Source organism: Hippopotamus amphibius, chromosome 9, assembly GCF_030028045.1.
Source record: "Hippopotamus amphibius kiboko isolate mHipAmp2 chromosome 9, mHipAmp2.hap2, whole genome shotgun sequence".
In the NCBI taxonomy this organism is placed as follows: domain Eukaryota; kingdom Metazoa; phylum Chordata; class Mammalia; order Artiodactyla; family Hippopotamidae; genus Hippopotamus; species Hippopotamus amphibius.
This window is the reverse complement of record NC_080194.1, coordinates 122792944-122805479: the sequence shown is the minus strand read 5'-3', so window position 1 is coordinate 122805479 and position 12536 is coordinate 122792944. Positions and strand designations below refer to the sequence as shown.

General features: G+C 49.9%; 1 protein-coding gene across 2 annotated transcripts in view; it reads left to right on the top strand.

Moving 5' to 3' along the window:
* The window catches only part of ABCA3 (ATP binding cassette subfamily A member 3), a 44057-nt gene that overhangs the window by 14713 nt on the left and 16808 nt on the right, over nucleotides 1-12536 (top strand). For both annotated transcript variants that reach the window (XM_057750666.1, XM_057750665.1), the window contains 8 exons: nucleotides 1141-1257; nucleotides 1531-1651; nucleotides 6414-6587; nucleotides 8486-8667; nucleotides 10452-10595; nucleotides 11070-11199; nucleotides 11713-11867; nucleotides 12131-12286. In XM_057750666.1, coding sequence (XP_057606649.1) covers nucleotides 1141-1257; nucleotides 1531-1651; nucleotides 6414-6587; nucleotides 8486-8667; nucleotides 10452-10595; nucleotides 11070-11199; nucleotides 11713-11867; nucleotides 12131-12286 — 1179 coding nt within the window. The remainder of the gene's footprint in view (nucleotides 1-1140; nucleotides 1258-1530; nucleotides 1652-6413; nucleotides 6588-8485; nucleotides 8668-10451; nucleotides 10596-11069; nucleotides 11200-11712; nucleotides 11868-12130; nucleotides 12287-12536) is intronic.

Sequence of the window (12536 nt, the reverse complement as noted above, 5' to 3'; positions counted from 1 at the left end):
GGATACACTGGGTTAAGTAAAATACATCATTGAAACTAATTTCACTTGTTCCTTTAAACTTTTTTTTCCTTGACCGCACTGTGTAGCTTGCGAGATCTTAGTTCCCTGGCCAGGGGTTGAACCCTGGCCAGGCAATGAAAGCATGGAGTCCTAACCACTGGACCACCAGGGAATATCCCCCTTTAAACTTTTTTGATGTAGCTACTGAAATTCCAAATTATGTATGTGGCTCAAATTCTGAGACAAATGTTCATATATGCGGCAAGCAGGAAGCAAACTAATCTTGCATATAATCAAGGACACTGTAGTGCCCAGCTCTCGGGCAGTGTCATGGGGAATGGAGAAGTGCGTGAGGTGCGCTCCACAGACGTCTCATGGACATGACCATGAGCACCTGGACAAGTAGTGTCCCCTGTAAGCGCACACCATTGACACTGCCAGAATCATCCAGAACTTATATGAAGTCCTTCCTTTGGCAATGTCTGCAGTGCCAGTGGAAAGACATTTAGAGTATTCTCAGTGGTGCCAACTCTGTGATTATTGGAGCTTTTAAATTGCTACAAATGAGGGGCTGGGAGAACTGACGAGGTGGATACTGTCCACTTGGGTGCCTTAAATAACTTTAATAAAACTTTGCGACGCTAAAGTGGTTAGCAGTGGATGAGGACATGGTTCAGGAAAAGGTTTGTGTGTGCACGCACCTCCAGATACATAGATGAAATCAGTGTAGCAGGACGCTGAATGATCATTGAGCCCAAGCGGTAGGTGTGTGAGTGGCCACCGTTTCAATCTTCCCTTTTTTCTGGTGGTTTGACATTGTGCATAAGAAGTTGCAAAATCAGACTAGCTTGGTGTCTGGTACACGAGAGACATTTAATCAGCCCTGGTGCCCTCCCCAGACCAGCACTGTCCATGGTGATAGATGGGCCTGGATCTGCTGTCCTCTGCGGTACCACTGGGCACTTGTGGCTGGCATGGCTGAGGAGCTGGGTTTTTAATCTTAATTAATTTCAGCCAAAATAGCCACGTGTGGCCACAGGCCACTGTACTGGATGGCGTAGGCTTAGTGTGAGGGAGGCTCCAGGGCCTGGCATGGCAGGCGGTGGGGCCTCTGAAGCACCGCATGTACCCCTCCCCCAGGAGTACATGCGCATGATGGGGCTTAGCAGCTGGCTGCACTGGACCGCATGGTTCCTCCTGTTCTTCCTCTTCCTCCTCGTCACTGTCTCCTTCATGACCCTGCTCTTCTGTGTTAAGGTGAGTGTGGCTTCAGAAGGGGGTCTGACATGAAAAGCAAGGCGTTGGAGTTGGCGGGAAGGCCAGAGACAGGGTGGCTCCATCAGGGAGACCTCAAGTCTCCGCACTTACGACTTTCACGGGGAGTCTGCCGTTTCAGTAGAGAGGACCAGTGTAGCTTTCTCCCACCCTTGCCAGCTCCATTTGAGGCTGGGAACGTTGGAGACTCTTCCTGGTTTTGTCTCCTCTCCCACCCCCCCACCTGTCCCTGCCAACAACGGGGTGGCCATGCAGGTGAAGAAGGACGTGGCGGTGCTCGCGCACAGTGACCCCTCGCTGGTGCTGGTCTTCCTGGCCTGCTTTGCCATCTCCTCCATCTCTTTCAGCTTCATGGTCAGCACCTTCTTCAGCAAAGGTGAGCCGTCCTGCCCCCGGGAGTGGAGGTCTGTGGGTGATGCACACCTCAGAAGGCCAGCGGTTTCTCTTGGGATGAGTAAGGTCAAAGGGTCCAAGGACATCTGAGCGGAAATAACTCAGAGACTGAGGTTTTCTTTACTGTGCACCTTCCTTTGGATTCAGTTTTCTGGGTGTTGAAGTACATCCTGAACTGTTCTTTCAGTGAAGCTCGGCAAGTGGTTAATTCTCATTAACTTTATGTGTTTGAAGATGTCTCTGTTTTTCCCTCACTCCTGAATACTGTCTCAGCTGCATATAAAATTCTCCTGGCACTTCGATAACCCTAGCTTATTGCCACTGAATTCCCATCATTGCTGGGAAGAAGTCTGTTGATAGTCTAGGTCTGATTTTTCTGTGTGGATGTTTGGATCTGAGGACTCATGTTTCTTTTACTTCTGTATTTCAGTTCATCATCCATCAGACTTTGCTCCCTGTTACTCCCCTTCTCGTCTATTAGACCTAAGTTGGAGCGTCTCAGTCTGTTCTTCATGTCTCTTACTTTTTTTTTTATTGTTACTGTGGTAAAATACACATAATATAAATTTACCACCTTAATCACTTTTAGTGTAAAGTTTGGTGACATTAAGTACATTCACACTGTTGTGCAACTGTCACCACCATCCATCCCCAGAAACCTTTTCATCTTGCAAAATAATCTCTGCCCCCATTGAACACTAACTCCCCACCCCATCCCAACAGCCCTGGAAACCACCATTACACTTTTTGTCTCTATGAATTTGACTGCTCAGGACCTCACATAAGTGGAAATCATGGAGCGCTGTGTACCCCTGTGACTGGCTTACTTCATTTAGCATACTGTCTTCACAGTTCATCCCTGTTGCAGCTTGTGTCAAAGTTTCCTTCCTTTGTGAGGCAGAATGATATTTCATCATGTGTATAGACCACATTTTACATATCCTTTCATTCATCAATGGACATTTGGGTTGCTTCCATGTTTTGGCTGTTGTGAATAATGCTGCAGTGCACATGGGTGTACAAAGATCTCTTTGAGACCCTGCTTTCAGTTCATTTGAGTATATACCTAAAGGTAGAATTGTTGGATTGCATAGTAATTCTGTTTTTAATTTTTTGAGGAACCACCGTACTGTTTCTACAGCAGCTGAACCATTTTACGTTCCCACCAACAGTGTACAAAGGTTCCAGTCTCTCCACGTCCTCGCCAATACTTGTTATATTTTGCTTTTTTGAGAGTAGCCCTCCTATTCGTTATAAGGTATATCTCTCAGTCTCTTCTTTATGTCTCTTAACTACTTTTTCATACCTTAAATCTCTGTGCTGAGCACTGTATGAATTCCTTAGGGTTGTCCTCTAAATCCCTAATTCTCTCTTTGACTGTGTGTTCTAGACTGTATCTCATCTGTGAGATTTTATTTCTGTGACTATATTTATTGTTTACCAACTATCCGGTTGATTGTTGTACATTTCCACTTATTCTTTTGTCTTTATCCACTTTTGTGGGGAAAAATCCTCCTTTTATCAATGGGAGCATTTCTTCATTTACTCCTTAAAGTCCTTGATGTTGTTATTTAGAAGTCTGTCTCTTTCCTACTCACTCCCTTGCAGAGCTTTGAACATGCAGGTAATTCCCAGATTCAGACTCATGCCTAACAACTCCCCTTAGATGTTTAACATGCGTCTCAGTCAGATGCATCCTAAACTCCTGATGGTGTCCTCAAAACCCCGTTCCCCCATGTCTACCATGTGCTCACACTAAAAACCTGGGAATGCCCTCGACTCCTCTTCCTCTCGCTCCTGCCCCCGTCCAGTCCTCAAATCCTGTCTGCTCTACCGCAAGGTACTCCTGAACTCCAGCCACTTTCCACCTCCCTCAAGGCCCGGCCCTAGCCTGAGCCACTGTTATCTCCAGCCTGGTTGACGTCCGGGGCCCCATAACTGGTCTCCCTACTTCTTCCCCTGCCTCTCTTCAGTTCTCTGCCCAGGTCACATGTTCTCAAGCCCACGGGCTCCTGGGACTTTTTTTTTTTTTTTTGGTCTGAACACCCAGCCTGCAGGATCTTAGTTCCCTGACCAGGGATTGAACCCAGGCCACAGCAGTGAAAGCGCTGAGCCCTAACTACTAGGCCACCAGGGAACTTCCACCTGGGACCTTTAGAGGTTCATAAAATCAAAACTTTTTATGATAATACCAGAATGTCATTTGCCTTTTCTACTGTGTTGACATGTGCACTGGTGGTACAGAAGCACGTGTGGGAAAACTGTCCAGCCCTGAGCACAATCAAGGCAGGCCCCAAACTGCAGTAGGCAGCGGTGTGTTCTTTACACCACATGCTCTCATAAACAGAAAACAAACAAACAAAAATACCAAAAAATTTTTCACTCAAAAATGTCCTTGACGGAGCAGTAAAAAAGTGTTAATTTTGTTAACCTTTAGCTCTCAAGTGTATTTTTCTAATATTCTGTGTGATGGAATGAGATGTCCACGTAAAGTGCATCATTGCCTGAGGCAGCTAATGATTCTCTAGAGGAACAGCATGTGCACAGGGGTTCGAGCTGTCAGCTAAACTAGCTGCTTCTTTCACGGAACACCAATTTTGCTTGAAAGAATGACCATCGGACTGTCATTATTCACATGCTAGTGTTTGGCATGCATTTTCTCAAGTATGAGCTACCTTTTTAAGGAAAACACCTGAAAGTATCTGATGTCAGTTACAGAATTCAAGCTTTCAAGCAAAAAAATAGAATTTTGCAAACTTTAATCTACCACCATGAGCCTTACAGCCTCCCAGTACTTACTTACTTTTATATGAAATTAGTGATAATAATACCCAGTGTGATTTTTTACATACTGTAATAAACTTGTGTCAACATTTGGAAGATCTTCTTTGCTCAACAAGCAGTATTTTCCAAATGACTAATGCATCATGTTACAAAATCATGCAAGAGTAGTAAATAACCTGTTCCAGGTACAAGGTGGACCAATAGATTTTCACGTAACAGTATGAAAAGTCCATTGTTCAGGTTGATTCCACGTGACACCTCGCCTTTAAGAAATCACCCCTTGTTGAGTGGTGGTGTGGTAGCAAAGAAGAATATCCAAACTACCTTAAAAGGCTATTAAAATACCTGTCCCTTTTCCAACTGCTGATCTGTATGAAGCTCATTTTCTTCATTCACCTAAAACAACATGGTACATCAGAGTGATTGCAGAAGCAGATATGAGAATCCATCTATAATCAGTTAAATCTTTATAGAGGTTTGCAAGAATGTTACACAAGGCCACTCTTCCCACTAAATTGTGGGAAATACAAGTGTCATCCATAAAAATACTTACGTTGGGCTTCCTAGGTGGCGCAGTGGTTAAGAATCCGCCTGCCACTGCAGAGGTCACGGGTTCGATCCTAGCTCCAGGAAGATCCCACATGCCACGGAGCAACTAAGCCCGTGTGCCAAAAAAAAAAAAAAAAAAAAAAAAAATTAAAAAAAAAATACTTACGTTACCTTGTAATGGGTTTATTGTTATTCTTACGTATCTTTTCATTTATTTATTTGTTTGTTTATTTATTTTGGGCTGTGCTCGGTCTTCGTTGCTGCACACGGGCTTTCTCTAGTCATGGTGAGCGGGGGCTACTCTTCATTGTAGTGCACGGGCTTCTCACTGCGGTAGCTTCTCATGTTGCGGGGCATGGGCTCTAGGCACTCGGGCTTCAGTAGTTGTGGCACGTGGGGTCAGAAGTTTTGGCTCTCGGGCTGTAAAGCACAGACTCAGTAGTTGTGGTGCACAGGCTTAGTTGCTCTGCGGCATGTAGGATCTTCCCGGACCAGGGATCGAACCTGTGTCCCCTGCATTGGTAGGTGGATTCTTAACCACTGAGCCACCAGGGAAGTCCTATTCTTAAATATCTTTAAATATTCTTAGTGTTCATCTCTAATACAGTGGAATCCTGCATATATATAATGTTTGTATCCCACATATTCTTTGATGTCCTCAACCATTGTTTAGGGCATAAAGGAGTCTTGAGACCAAAGTGTGTGAGGGTGGCTGCATGGACTAAAGCCACACTGTCTCCCCACACCTGCACCACCCCATCCTCACCTCTTTCAGGGCTTTTTCACATGTCACCTTCTCATCAAAGACTTCCTCAGCCACCTGGTTACAGTCGCAATCCCCAGCCCAGGGAGTGTGTTGTCCCGGGTCTGTGGCTTGTTGCTCTTCACAGTACTGTGCCCACCCAGCACCCTCTGCTTTACTTACTTCCTTATCTACTGACTGTGTCCCACACTGGATCCTAAGCTCCCAAGTGGAGGGCTTTGTCTGTTTCTTTTGCGACAGTCTCCTTGGTGCCTGGAACAGGGCCTGGCACAGAGCAGGTGCCCAGCAAGTATCTGTGGGATGAACGAATTAATGAGATGGGGTAGGGCTGGGCGGGGGGTCAGGGCTCCGTGTTAGTCATGTCAGGTTTGCAATGTCCACATAGCTGGAGGTGGATCTGCAGGGGAGGATGGAGAAATTCCTGTGGGGTCCCTGGGGTGGGCAAGGGCACCCCAACAAGGGAAGAGGCTGCAGGCTGGTCATGGAGCCCCCTAGCACTGAGGCTCACGTCCCCATGTCCCCGGCTGATGCTGGACTGGGGTCAGGGAGCTCACCCGAGAGAGGCATCCTTTGTGACGCAGATGGAGTCCATTGGTGCAGACACTCTCGCCTGGTTCTGGCACGCTTGTCTTCCTCTCTCTGCCCGTAGCCAACATGGCAGCAGCCATTGGGGGCTTCCTCTACTTCTTCACGTACATCCCCTACTTCTTCGTTGCCCCTCGATACAACTGGATGACACTTAGCCAGAAACTCTTCTCCTGCCTCCTGTCCAATGTTGCCATGGCGATGGGAGCCCAGCTCATAGGAAAATTTGAAGCAAAAGGTGAGTAATTTCCTTTTCACAGACTGCCCTTGCTGATTCAGTTACCCTGAGAGGGTCTAAGCAGAGGAGCCTCCAGTCCTGAGACTCTTACTCCAACAGTAATCAGACATGTCAGCACAGCTAAATGGATAGTGCATTTGGAAGGCAGGTCCTTGGCGATGGGGAGGCTCACACCCAGGGCAGATGGGGAGGAGTGACCGGAGCCACAGAGGAGGTGGGTCAGAAACACGCGGTTCACAGACAGAGGGTTAAGGTGTGCAGCATGACACTGGCCACCACTTAGCCGGTGCAGTCCTGTCTCTGAGTTCCCCTGGAAGCCCTGCCTGGAACCAGCCATTACTGCAGGAAAACACTGGACAGGAGCATCTGCATCTGCCAATGGTGGGATTCAAGTTGGTCGCCTCTGAGTCTCTGCCTGCCTCTCCAGGCTTTAGGGTTCCTAGGTCAGAGGTCTCAGTCTGCGGGGTTCGATGCTTTCTTGATTTTTGTGAAATTGCCTGATTTTTGAAATGTCATGGGGGTCAAATAAATACTTCTGGGGCTGACTTGGCCTGTGGGCTCCTATTTTGCAAACTCTGCAGGAGATGCTCAGATTTCACTTGATGGAGTCAAGGCCGCTCCTCTAAAGGGTTGAGAGGGTGCCTAGTTTAACCCTTAACCCCAGACCTGCTGGGATATGTCCAGAGATGGAGAGCTCAACTCTTCGGAGAAGGCTCTGTTCATTTCCAGATCACTCAGACTTCTTCACAGAAGGGCCTTGAAGAGGCGAGTGGACCCAGACCTGGCCCACCTCTGTCTCACTTGCCTCAGTTCTAAGTGGAGGCAGGAGGGACAGGATGAGTTTCTGCATGGCTGGTGTTGTGCTGGCGTCCGTCTCCCAGGAGCTCCTGGTGGCTCTGGCTCTGCTAGCAGGAGGTGAAATACAACCTCGCTTCCCAGTGACTGACCTGAGTGCATTTTCAGCCCCGCCCCACCCGGATGCTCTCTTTCAGGCGGAGTGCTCCGGTTTCTTCCAGTCATGCAATTCCTAGTTGTTGCAGCTTCCTAGTTGTGGATCTGAGGAGGGAGGGGGGTGGGTAGACACAGGAACCTTCGGTGTGGCTTTATCCTTAATTAGAATTTTTTTCCTCAGTTGGCAATGTCTTCTGACACTGGAGCATTTAAATATGTGTTTCTCCACGTTCAGTAGTGTGTGATAAAATGTAGATTTTTTTTTAAATGTACAGTCCCTTCCAGGGTTCAAATGTTTTTTAAAAAGCCATTTGCAAAGAGGAGTCTATATGGAACCTCTTGGTTTTCTGTACTGAATTGTCTTAAAATAGACAAACTTCTAGTTGTTTGAAAGTGAACACTGACCAAGGCTGGAGAGCAGCCATTTCCATCAGGGGTCCTCAAGCCAACCCAGGGTGGTTCAGCCACACAGAACACTTGAGCATCATTTGGACTGTGATGTCCAAACCAGAGAGAAGACAGAACACCAAGAGCACCACTAAACAGAGGTTTATGTATGCCGGGAGTGTTTCCTTTTTCGGAAAAGACTTGTATTAAATGCACCCTGTTCCAGTGTTGACCTTACCCAGATCACATACGTGTATGTGTGTGTGTGTATGTATACGTGTACGTGTGTCTGGGTATATGTACAGTTGCATTGTGTAGATGGATACGTGTTTACAAGTGTATATGTCATAAATCAAACATGAGCCCCTCTTGTCAGTTCATGAGCTTTTGCTGGTTCTATGACACCAATTTGGTGACTCGCTCTCATCTGAAAGACCTGGAGAAAGTCATCAGGTTTGCTGTAGGCGGGGAGCCATCACGCTGACTCTGCACTGCTGCGTACACGTGTTCAGCGGTGGCCACGGGTCCACTTCAGGCCCATTTCCTGGTGTGTCTTCCAGGCACAGGCGTCCAGTGGCGAGACCTCCTGAGTCCCGTCAACGTGGACGACGATTTCTCCTTTGGGCAAGTGCTGGGCATGCTGCTGCTGGACTCCGTCCTCTACTGCCTGGTGACCTGGTACGTGGAGGCCGTCCTCCCAGGCCAGTTCGGCGTGCCCCAGCCCTGGTACTTCTTCATCCTGGTGAGTTCTGACAGCCACCTCTGTGGGGGTGGAGGTGGGCCCAGCATCCACCCAGGGACCCTGCTGCCTGACACCTGCCCTGTGCGCTGTCAGGAATGGTGTGTCCTAGAGGCCCTGAGACCCCACACCAGAGGTGATCTCTGCACTCCAGGGTCAAGAGAAGGAACTGGCGCCGGCTGGGCAACTGCCCTCAGGGCCAGCCACAGGGCCAGCACACAGCCCCCTCCCAGCCACAAAAACATCTTATTGGGTTTTCTGCCTACAGAGTAATAGAGCTTCTTGTAAAAATGGTCACGTGCTGGAGTGCACAGCACAATCCCACCACTGGAGTAACACCACTGACACTTTGGGGTGTAGCTCTTCAGATGGTTTTCTGTGCATCTGGAGATGTAACATGTATACACTTGTTTTTAGAAAAGGGGGATCGTTTGTAACAATGCTTGAAACTTGCTTTTATTTTGCTATACTTGCTATACTGTTATTTAACCTAGCAGTACATCTTAGATATCTTAAGTATATATACATGTAGTTCTATTTACAAATATGCTTTTAGATTTTTATCTATGCATGTTTACAAATTTTTAAAATTTATTTATAAATATATTTCTATTTAAACATATGCATTTTTATCAACCAACTTCTCTTTTTAATGACACAGTATTCCATGGATGTACCACTATATCGTTAATTAATTCCCAGTTGATTAGCTAGGTTAGCCAGGTGCCACTTCGTTGTTGTTCTTTGATTCAACAAATATTTATCAAGCATCCACTTACTGTATTTCATCAAATCTAAGATGGCTCTTGGGGAATTGCCTGGTGGTCCAGTGGTTAGGACTTGGGCTTTTGCTGCCATGGACCTGGGTTCGATCCCTGGTTGGGGAACTAAGATCCCACAAGCCTCAAGTTGTGACCAAAATAAATAAATAAATAAAAATAAAAATTAAATTAAAAAGAAATCTAGGATGGCCCTGATTCTTAGAGGTACTGTTACTTCATCACTAAGAAAGAAAATTACTGACTGTTAAACTATGGCATTTCCGTTTTTTGTAAGACACATTCTGATTTCAAAGCCACTTAAAACATGAGACACGTGTCCCCTAAAGCCATTGGAATGTGATGTGTCAGAACTGCCCCAGGCCATGGGGTATGGGGCAAGGTAGAGGGGGTGTGGATAGAGCTGTGGGTGAGATGTTCTCCCCACATAGAGCTTCCCTCTGTTGGGGGGAGAGTTCCTCCAGGGCCCTGTTTTCACCTCTCCTGTGACCCCACCCACACCACTGTGCCATCTGTGACCCTCAAGTGACACTGCACTGCGGGGCCAGACCGGGAGAGGGGGACCTTCCCCCAGCAGAGGGATGCCATGCCGGCCCTTGGGCTTCTTCTGCTTAGTTCACGAGCGCCTGCGTGGCTGAGTGAGGATGCAACTGGGGGGCTCACCCCACATGGCTCTGGGCTAGAATACTTAATGACCTGTCTTTGTATTAAATTCCATCATTTACTTTCCCTGTATCACCTCTGAGTTGCCATACACAGTAAGCCTCTGTGGCAGAATAGCAGACTCAGTTTCCCCCGGGCAGCTGGGTGGGGAGCTGCGCTGGCTCTCTCCCCAACTCCGGACTCGCTCCAACCCCAGACTCTAAGCAACATCTTCCCTGCAGCAGCGCCAAGCAGGGGAGACCAAGGCAGCCACTCTGCTCTAGCATGTTGGTTAGCTATTGCTCTGCTTGTCACAAACAAACTGAACTGACGTGACCCAGCTGAGAGCTTCTATTTCCATCCTAGCCCTCGTATTGGTGCGGGCACCCGAGGACAGCTCTGGGGAAAGAGGAGGAAGACAACGACCCCGAGAAAGCACTCAGGACCGAGTACTTTGAAGCTGAGCCAGAGGACTTGGTAGCCGGGATCAAGATCAAGCATGTGTCCAAGGTACCACGCCTGCAGGGACGGGGACTGCGGAGTCACGGGGCAGTGCGCATTCTCCGGTGAGCATCCTCCAGCCTCGTGTCTCCTGGATTCCTGTGGCTGCCCTCTGACCAGCTCTCCCGGGCACCGGCCACCCCTCAGGCTCTGCTCCAGGGCCCAGTGCGGAGGCTTGGGTCGAGTCAGCAGCCCTTGCTGCCCCACTTAACCTCTGACCCACTTTGCAGTGCTTGCTCCCTGAGCTCACTGTATGCAATGCCTGGGCCTCACGGGCCTTCTAGTCCTGCCAAGACACAGGGTGCTGGGGAGCTGGGGTGGGGCAGAGAGCAGCAGGAAGCAGCAGGGCCTCCTGTCAGTGCTCCTCCCACCTCTCTGTGCATTGATTGGCGGTGCTGGGCGTGGTCTTCTCCGGAGAGCAGGAGGGGCCCTTTGCAGTGAGGGGCTCCTGAAGTTCGAAGCCACCCTCTGCCTTTCGTGCAGGTGTTCAGAGTGGGGAACAAGGGCAAGGCAGCCGTCAGAGACTTGAACCTGAACCTGTACGAGGGCCAGATCACTGTCCTGCTGGGCCATAACGGTGCAGGGAAGACCACCACCCTCTCCATGCTCACTGGTGAGGGGCCCGGCCTTCACACCCCACCCTGACAGCCAGGCCCTCCCTTCAAGGCCGTCTCAGCGCCGCCCCACCCCCACCCCCCAGCCTCGGCCCCTCAGGTGACTGCTGTCCTCCCCCTGCTGTGCTGGCAGCTGGTGGAGCCCCAGGGGCTCTGGGGACAGAGCTGGAGCCTCTCGGCCACACAGAGGCTGCCCCACCCACACTGATTTGGTCCTGAGCCCACTCTCCTAGAAAGCCATCCTGGACATGCCAGCCCAGCTCTGCCAGTTGTCCTGTCCTCCCTGAGCATGGGCTCGAGTGGGGCCTGGGCTCGGATAGCGTGGGGGACACGCCGCTCTCATCCCTGACAGCCGCACATCCTCACAGTGGGCACCCCCCCACCCTCCTCTGTGTCCAGTGGCCCGCAAGCCAGGGCACACACCGTGTGAACCAGGGAGGCTCAGCACTCCTCGTGCTGCTGGAGGATGTTCGCACTGAACTTGAGCCCCGGGGCCTTCTGCTCGGCCCTAGGTCTCTTTCCCCTGACCAGTGGACGGGCATATATCAGTGGGTATGAAATCTCCCAAGACATGGCCCAGATCCGGAAGAGCTTGGGACTGTGCCCGCAGCACGACGTCCTGTTTGACAACTTGACTGTTGCGGAGCACCTCTATTTCTATGCTCAGGTGAGCCGGCAGGTGACAGGGCTTGTGGTCATCATGGTTGTTCATCATCTCTGTGCATGGGTCCCCGAGGCAGCCACACAGACCCTTAGCCTCCCAGAAAACTGGACCTGCTCCAAGGAGCCATTCACTGATGGGAGGGGAGTGGTGGTGTCAGGACGCGAGGTCCAGCCCAGGGAGGGACGGAGACAGCACTAGGCCAGTGCCTGGATGGGCCAGCCTCCTATCAGAAGCCGCTGCCAGATCTCTGTCCCCTGCTGTTTCAGCTGAAAGGCCTGTCACACCAGAAGTGCCCTGAAGAAGTCAAACGCATGCTACATGTCCTCAGTCTAGAGGACAAGCAGGACTCCCGGAGCAAGTTTCTGAGCGGCGGGCTGAGGCGCAAGCTCTCCATCGGTATCGCCCTCATCGCGGGCTCCAAGGTAGGGGGCGATGGGGCCTGGCTTCCTGAAAGACAAGGTCAGGGCCCCCACATGCAGTAGACAAACACGTTGGGACAGCACAGCCCAGAAGTATTGCTTTCTAGCTCCCACTTGGCCTGGGCTGGCTGCAGGCCCTTCAGCCATGGCCCAGGCACCTCAGCCCTGGACGCCCTGGATGGGTAGTCTGGTGTGGGCGGTACTGCTGCATCTTCATTGACCTCCAGCCGCACAGGGCCTGCAGTGAAGCAGC